General features: G+C 42.0%; 2 protein-coding genes across 2 annotated transcripts in view; one reads left to right on the forward strand and one right to left on the reverse strand.

Annotated features, from left to right (window-relative positions):
• Nucleotides 1–1,963: 1,963 nt before the first annotated feature.
• On the reverse strand, nucleotides 1,964–7,060 carry plpp6 (phospholipid phosphatase 6). Its single transcript, XM_058638506.1, has 2 exons — nucleotides 5,527–7,060; nucleotides 1,964–3,249 (listed from the first exon to the last, which is right to left on the reverse strand). The coding sequence occupies exons 1-2, from the start codon at nucleotides 6,014–6,016 to the stop codon at nucleotides 2,882–2,884; spliced, it is 858 nt and encodes a 285-aa protein (XP_058494489.1). The 5' UTR covers nucleotides 6,017–7,060; the 3' UTR covers nucleotides 1,964–2,881.
• Nucleotides 7,061–7,199: 139 nt separating this feature from the next.
• Nucleotides 7,200–8,836, forward strand: part of prdx6 (peroxiredoxin 6) — a 5,502-nt gene continuing 3,865 nt past the window's right edge. The window contains exon 1 of the mRNA XM_058638591.1: nucleotides 7,200–7,380. Within this exon, the coding sequence (XP_058494574.1) occupies nucleotides 7,289–7,380 (92 nt within the window). The 5' untranslated portion in view covers nucleotides 7,200–7,288. The remainder of the gene's footprint in view (nucleotides 7,381–8,836) is intronic.

An 8,836-nucleotide genomic window follows, 5' to 3' on the forward strand; every position in this document is an offset into this window, starting at 1 on the left:
CGCAACTCTCCCATTTAGAGTGTCCAATTAACAAAGAGCTAATGGAGATTGGGTACCTTGCTCAAAGTTATTACTGGCAACCCTTTGGTCACAAGCCAAGTTCCCCTTTTCACTTGGTATGGGCTGTCCCATGTTAGTTATTTCTGAATGTATGACGAATGTCGCACCTCTGCTGGCTACCTTTATCCCTTTACGTAAGTGTTGAAAATCCAGAGTTATGGAAACTGGACACATTTTGGCATTTTCAGCCATTCTCAAACTATTTTCAACAATCTTGCTTCATTATTGCACCATATTACTGTTGTACGATCTCCTTTTCCTCCGTCAGCCATGACATAAAATCACTTCTAGCAAAAACACAGAGTTTTGTGGAGCTCTGGCATGAATGCGTAAACAAATGGACAAAGTCTTCTGGTTGTGAAACAAGCACCCATTAGGAAGACTTGAGGTATGTGATTCAACCTGCACCTTCAAGCAGGCTCCTATTTGAAGATACCAGCTGTCAATCACACTGGTGTCTACTCCTTCACTTCCTCTTAATGTGAACCTAATTTACAAATGGTTGGTTTAAATCAAGTAAGAAGTAAAAGCTCATTTTCCCATGAACTTAAATTCAAAAGAAGTTCATTTTGCAACCAGTTGAGTCGCCCCCTGGTGCCTAACTGCTACAGTGTCCATGTGTGACTGTGTCCATTTTTAATTAATATTTAAAAGTAATGTGCTACAGTTTTTACAGTGCAACATTCTGCCTGAAAAGAAAAGTGGTCCATTCTAGATATAAACTATCATCATCCTGGGAATTACACAATATCAAACTGATACCGAGACAACCCCACTCTCTGACGAACAAATATTTGACAAGTAACTGACATGCGGGTTATACAACTCAAAGAGATCAATTTAGATTCAATTTAGGTACAATCCAAGGCCTTTTTAGAACTCTCTCTCTCTCTTTTAAAGCAACTACACGTGATTATGTATAACGAGGGCTGAAAAGTTCACAGGCTGATTGAGGAGTAATGTCAAACAGCAATGAAACTTGGCACGCATTCAGGTCAACCTTTCCTGATACTAAACTTCCAGATAAACCCACATTTGATAGCTAATTAAGGACTTTAAAAATCAGTACTAGAGACATTTTGTGAGCATGGACAAAATGTGGCACGGTGGCGTTACCAAACATCTGCAGAAAAATGGGTTAGCCCACAAGGACATTCAAGCTGACATGGTTGCTACATTAGGGGATGATCCTCCAGCTTTATCAACTGTATAGTGGGCAGCTCGATTCAAGAGGGTTAGGGAGAATCATGAAAATAACCCGAGGTCAGTGCGTCCCGATCCTGATCCCAACCACCACCCAGCAATACACTGATCGTGTTTACCACATGGCGATGGATGACAGCCAATGGTGAGAGCATCTCCAGTGAAGGAGTAGAGAACACTCTGCACAACCAACTTGGCATGTCGTAGGAAGGTTTCTGCTCGTTGGGTGCCACAGATTTTGACCCCTGATTAAAAGCCCACCAGGCTGGACATGTCACAGGAGTACTTGGCTCGTTTTGAAGCAGATCCAGCTGGTTTTCTTTAATGTTTCCTAACCCAGGATGAGCCAGAGAAAAAAGGGTAGTCCATGCAGGAAGGCTATGGGAAAAGGCAAAATGATCCACTACTTCTTCTGCTTCTCAACTGGTTTATATAGTCAGTAAACATTTTACTAAGCTGTTGGCTGATGACTTCAACAGGTTCAGGCTGGGGAGTGGAATGCATGCTTTAGTTCCCCTTCTGTTCACGCTGTATATGTCGGACTTTCGCCACAACTCGGACTCCTGCCATATTCAGAAATATTCGGACGATACAGCTGTTGTGGCATGTGCACGCGGTGGACAGGAGGGGGAATACAGGGACCTTGTGGAGACCTTCACTGACTGGAGCACAAGGAACAGCCTTCTCCTGAACACCACCAACTGGTGGTGGACTTCAGGAGATCAAAAACACCATGGCAGTCAGTCTGCACTGGGAGAGTGGAGGTAGAGACTGTGCAGTCCCACAAATAGCTGGGGCTAACACAGATGCAGTGTACAGGAAGGGGCAGAGTCGCCACTTTTTCCTGAGGCGGTTCCTCAGGTCCTGCAATGTGTGCAGTGACATGCTGCAGATGTTCTACCAATCAACAGTGGCAAGTGCACTGTTTTATGCTGTTGTTAGCTGGGGGAGCGGCATTACGGACGCTGCATGCCATCATAGACATCAACACACACCCCCTCCACAACCTCCTGGTATTGTCCAATAGGAGGATGGGTTGCAAGTGACTGTACATTCCAAAAAGGGACACAGTGGTGGTCAAACAAATTACAAATCTCAAAGCTACAGAATTAGTTTTGCAACCGGAAGCAAACTACATTTTAAAACATGACTCGCACCCTCTACACAGTTCCCTTTTTTCCCTATTTTATGGGGCAGCATTTTGGTCTGAAGAGACAAATCTATTTAATCCACTTTTAAAAAATTAATTTAACTAGAGATTCATTTGAATTGTATAACCACGCATGTCATTTCCCATCAGTTATTTGGCAATTAATTTGTCCGTTGTCATTAAAAAAATGTTTAAATCTGAGAATACATTTTTTTTTTCAAATGAAAACGTAGTAGAATGGATTTAGCCTAGAAGGACAGGTGAATACAGCAAGGGCCCTAAAATCATGGTGTGATGAATAAGGAGTGGAAGTTGGATTCAGGTGTCTTTACAGCTCTCTGTCTTCTCTGGTGAAACAACCATTAATCATCTCTTGACAGTCTTAACTATGGACAAGAGCTGTGCAGGTGTTCTGACAATGAAAATTCAAACTGCCATGTCTCCTCCTTCTTCAGCCTCTTCTTCATGTTAAGCTAACTGTCCCAGAATCCCTTGAAGGGTCTGAGGTGAGAGCCACAGCATCTCCACCAGGTTGTACTGCCAATAACCCATCCAGAAGCCAAACATCACATCAGTCACGTTGTGCCTGCCCAGCAGCACTCGGCTCAGCCCCACCAGGCCGGCCCACAGCAGGACGAGGACTCGCAGCGGGGCAGCCAGCACGAGGTGAGCCAGAAGGAAGCGCCCACACATGGCTGCGCGAGTGGCGTGGCCAGACGGGAAAGAGTAGCGGTCCACAGAAAAGGTAGCAAACATGTCCATGCGATTATGAGCTGGCCGACGTCGACGGACCACTGCTTTGACAATACCAACCAGGATGAGGTCCAAGAGTAGACCTAATAGAGAAAGAGATGTTATATGTTATGGTATGGAAAAAACTTACAACACTGACTCTCTTTGGTGAGTTGATGTCAGCACATCGTGATCATCATAAATACTGTTACAGTTTTAGTTAATTACGATACAGCGAGTCAGCCAAAGTGGAGGACATACCTGTTCAACCACATGTTCAGGCAAATATCTAAATCAGCCAATCACATACCAGCAACTCAATGCACTCAGGCATGTAAGCATGATCAAGATGACCTGCTGTGGTTTCTGTCGAGACCTTATTTATATAACTTTGAACATGACATAGTAGTTTCAGAAAGTGCTGATTTACTGGGATTTTCATGAACAAACATGTCTACAGTTTACAGAGAAGAGTCCAAAAAAGTGGAACTATCCAGTAAGCGGCAGTTCTCTATGCAAACATTTGCCAGAGGTCAGCGGAATATAACCCGACCTCTGAATGTATAACACGTTAAAGCCTTGAAGCAGATCAAGTATACATGATACCTAAAGAAGTGCCTGTTAAGTGTAAATATACAACTATCGATCTGCTATACGTATGGGGTTTTATAAGGTTTGGCACCACCTGGAGGTATCAATATTGTTGACCAGGGTTTGGTTTGTAGGGTTTTAGTTACTTATTACCTTAATGACTGAGCCTCTGGACTTAAAACAGGGGTGTACGGGCCAAAGAAGAACCCATTCCTAATTAACATGGTGTTCTTATGACATTTATGTAAATCTCTGTATTTATTATGAAAACTATGACAACAATATGGTGCGAATATCCATAAAAATGTGGTGCAATCGGCGATCTAGATATTACTTTTGATGGAGGTATGTGCTCTTAAAGAACTTCCCAGTTAACGTACATTCTTACAAACCTTCACTGAAGCATTACAGACTTTTCTATTGTGTCACTGCTCAGGGTTGCAGTACTAATAAAAAATATAATACAACAGTTAAGTGGCACTGCGCAAATCACTGCTGAGAAGTAAATCAAAGGTCTTCTGTGGTAAGCTGTGGTTTATGAGTAGAGTAGAGTCTTGCCCTAAAGTTCATAGTATAAATCAGTGTTTTTAGCTTGCATGGACGTAGGATGTGCGGTCTACTGCTGCCATCTGCCCTGCACACCCAGTGGCAAATTTGGGGTTTTTCACTTTACAGTTGGTGGAAACACAGCTCACGTGTTAGCACATCATACAACCAGACTTCAAAAAAACCCTCAACTATTCTCAACTATTCCTTTTTATTAATTTTCTGTGAAAAGTCTGATTACTTTCAACACTAGTTAATACTGCCACAGCACTCCAACTGTCACAAATAAATCTGATTAACCACACAATCGGAGCAGGCTGTGTTCTCCATTAATCCTTTAAAAACATGCAACATACACCCAGGCAAACCTGATGCCAATGTTATATGCCAACCACTGCAATTACACCACAACAGAAACTCCGGTAAAACCAGCTCCGGACTACAATAAGCCAACAGTGCCACTGTGGGATTTTATTACACATAATGACTAAGGCTGTGAGACTGTGGCTACAGGTCAAAACTGGCCAAATCTTTCTTCTCTAACTAAATAACTTTTAATTTAATGTGCAGTATTTCTCTCATGACAGAGCAATATAGACTAAGCAGACTCACTGCACCCTCTTTCGTCGAGTATTATAAATTCAAGGCACAGGCACAGGATTCCCCGAGATGCAGACTAAAACAGACATTACATAGTTTGTCCCATGGAGCATTGCACTGCACTTAATTGTACCTTTGCTTTAATGATGTGAATAATGTTTTTTAATTTGTATGTTTTTTTTCTATTGGACAGCATCAGATGGCTCACCCATTTTCCTCTCTATTTTTTTGAAAACATAAATAATGTTCTATTGAAGACTACCTGAAACTAGAGATTGATGCCATTCATTCCTCAGCTAAATTATATATATATATATATATATATATATATATATATATATATATATATATATATATATATATATATATTATAAATCTAAATTAGATTTTACCATAGTTTCCCCATAGACATCCATTCAAACAAAGTTCTTTTTGCACACACCTACGTCGCCCCCTAGTGGCTATTCAATACATTCTTACTTGACGATATGGACTGGCCACTTTGTTAGGTACACCTGTTCAACCAGATGAAAATGTCTCTAAATCCGTCCCTGGAATGGACATTATGAGAACTCTGTGTTTGTTAAAGTGGGAGAAAATAGTGTGACAACAAATGGAGGAAGAGAAAGAGTTATGACGTTTACCCATGAACAGGTTGAGCATGACTTCTTGTCCCGCAGCGCTGTCACTTTTGAACAGGCAGTAGGCGGTACCGACCAGCCAGGGAATGCCATGGCCCGATATCTCAATCAGCTTCATTAGCGGCCGCACACTTCCCCACGACGAGTCCTCGCAGGCGCACACTCCCAACCGCTTCGACAGCCACAGGTCGATGGCGAGCAGGGAGCTGAGCGCTACGCGAAAGAAGGACGGGTTGAGCCGTATACCGTCTTCCTCCTGCAGACCGCTCCCGGAGCCCGTGGACGAGTTGGATCCTCGGCGCCGTGTGGGGCTCTCAGAGGCTCGGAGCCGGGCTGTAGCTGGGTCGGAACCTTGTCGCTGGATTAGATGCGGCGGCGAGGACCGGTTCATCGGCTTCGTCAGCGACATGAACTCGTAGCGTCCGTTGTTAGAGCTACCGAGAACCGGGCTTCCTCCGCTCCGAGCCGGGCTTTTAGTTTTAGGAGAAGGCATTTTGTTAGAAACCGCCCGCGCTGTGCTGAGGTTTTTCGCCGCAGTGGTAATAATGTCTGCCGCAGCGGTGTGACGGTTGTTGCGCCTTCGGTTCGTTTGCTGTGTGTTACAGTCACAATAATGATAACAAGGATGAAAGTGAAAGGTTCCTGTGTGCGCGAGCTGACCCGGAAGTGATTAGCTGTCAGCCATTTTGTGAGTTTTTTTTAAAAAAAATCCTAACAATTACAGAACAAAATCACATTAGTGTGAAACTATTAGGCCAGAGCTTCCCAGACACACATGTTTAAGCACCCTAAAAGTTCCACAAGGCCAACCTAGATCATGTAAAACAACATTAAAGGTTCTGTGTATATTCACTTTAAAAGAAATCATCAAAAGCCGTCTATCCACAAGGGTCTTTCTGCATGGAGCTGGCAAGTTCTCCCCATGTGTGCATGGGTTTTCTCCTGGTTCTCCAGTTCCCTCCCACAGTCTAAAAGCATGCAATATGGATTATGTAAATTGGACACACTAAATTGATTATAAGTGGATGTGTTTGTCTCTATGTGGCCCTGGACCAAAACAACCCAACACTCTGCGATGTTGCAATCATTTGCCATGACTCTTCTCTTCCTGTCACCTCTGTACCCATTAAACTTCCTAACTTCTCTTTTTGACAGATTGCACAGTTCCCATATCAAACTGACTTTTGTTTTACATTGTATTCCCTCTCTGTTGTAAATAATGGCTTTCTCTAACTCTTTCCTATTTTATTTTCCTTATAGTATCTATCTGCCTCTCTCTTATTATTCCATATGTACACTACTGACCAGAACAAATCCCTAGTGTTGTGTTTTTAGTCTTATTTATTTATTTTAACATTGTTTTTAGCCCACTTTGGGTCTACATTGTTGCCCCTTACATTGTGTTTTTAATACAGTATAGTGCTTACTATTAGTAGGTCCTCTCCCACATGCCATGTAGTGTTTCCTCATGCAATCTGGATGTGTGTTATGGTGAATTGAATCTAACATAATAAATAACAGTTTCATCTATAGTTACAGGAACAGCTATGTCTATAAAAAAAAAGCTGTTACATTTAAAATGGTCAAATTAAAATAAAAAAAGTTTCTTATCTTTTCTCTGATTGGTCAATGAGCTGTGGGGCTACGTCACATATGCTGGGGCCCCTCCCTCTCCCTCTCTCTCGAGCTGCTCCTGTCCACGGTGCACACTCGCTGTTGCCTTCTGCTCGTTCACCTGCGGTGCTGCGTGAACCCGGACACGAACATGCCTGGACTTCTGCTGGGAGACGTGTTTCCTAACTTCGAGGCCGACACGACTATCGGCAGGATCAAGTTCCACGAGTTCTTAGGCAGCTCGTAAGTGCGCTGACTCCACCGCGTCCACCATGTCTGACTGTAGCAGTCAGTTTTGTCACGTCACGTGACCAGTATTGAGTTTAGTTACGTTAGCTGCTGCGGTTTTTGTGATTGATCCAAAGACTAAGAAGCTGGAACTTGGTGTGATTGGAACGTGTCGCAGGGCGCGTGAGATATAAATTAAAGCCACAGTATGTGACTGTTGCTGTAGATCAGGGACACCTGCTGGTCCACAACATTAAAACAAGGTGAATTAAAGGTACAGTGTGTCAAATTCACAGCTATTGGGGATGTTGCATGTTGCAGCTGAACGTACCTCACTTTAAGTGTGTTGGAGAAACAATGTAGCCTGTAGTTTAGAGCTGCAACTTACGGTTTTGTTCATGATCGATTAATCTGTTGATAATTTTCACGATTAATCGAGTTATCGTTTGGTCCATAAAATAGTCTGAAAATGTAAAAAAATGTTGATCAGTGTTTGTAAATGTCAAATATCTTGTTTTGTCCACAGACCAAAATGATTATGAAAATGAAAACTAGAAACTATTCACAATTACGAAGCTGAAACAATCAGTAATCATGAAAAAAACCTTCAAACCGATTAATCAACTACCAAAATAGTTGACGATTAATTTAGTAATTGATTAATTGTTTCAGATCTACTTCAGTTAGCATCAAAACTCAAAATATTAGTAGTAGAGTAGTTTGTCCATTGTGGGCTACTGTAAAAGCATGGTGGGACAAAATGGCAGCTTGAGATGCACATATCTCTGCATATCTGCAAATATTGCAAAAGTAACATTAAAAGGAGTTTACTTTACATGTATTAAAATCCTCTTCACATCCAGAAAGTACCTTTTTATTTTACATGGGGAAAAAAATGGTCAAATAATAAAGGGAAGTTTGCAAGAGCACTTCCACGCTTGGCTGCAGACTAAAAACATAGTTGTGGGAGCAAACTCATGTTTATCACTGTTATGTGAATCACTGGTCTTAGAATAGCCCAAATATAGTGGGAAGTTTGATTTAAAAACAAACAAAACAAAACAAAACACATGATTGAACTAATACAAGCTTTCCAATCTGTTCCATGTGAATAAGTCAGGCATTCCAGGCACCCACAAAGTGTGAGGGGGCCTTTGTTTTTTCTGGTGCTCTGACCATGTGACGCCACATCCCAGCACAGTGTGGAGAATCATATGAGGTTTGATTTATGAGGTGAATCATCTGTTGAAAAAGGCCAACAAATTTCAAAGTTGCGTAAAAGCTTCACGCCCCCTCCCTTTGTCAGATGATCATTTTAAAACTTTTTTGTGAATGGTGTAAAGTCCAGTTTGGTCTGCCAGAGAAATGTTAATTATTTACTTATTTTCAAACCATGGATCATGTTGAGTTTGTATTTTCCAAAATGAGTTGAAACACAGTCATGCATGTTGATATGCACGTCTATAGGTGT

This window comes from Solea solea, chromosome 9 (genome assembly GCF_958295425.1).
Source record: "Solea solea chromosome 9, fSolSol10.1, whole genome shotgun sequence".
NCBI classification, from domain to species: Eukaryota; Metazoa; Chordata; class Actinopteri; order Pleuronectiformes; family Soleidae; genus Solea; species Solea solea.

What these genes read in the sequence shown, in the direction of transcription:
- plpp6 (XM_058638506.1), bottom strand. Translation starts at nt 6,016, where the DNA reads ATGCCTTCTCCTAAAACTAAAAGCCCGGCTCGGAGCGGAGGAAGCCCG. An exon ending in CATGCTCAACCTGTTCATGG is followed by an intron (nt 3,250 to 5,526) that starts GTAAACGTCATA and finishes TTTCTCTATTAG; the next exon opens with GTCTACTCTTGGACCTCATC.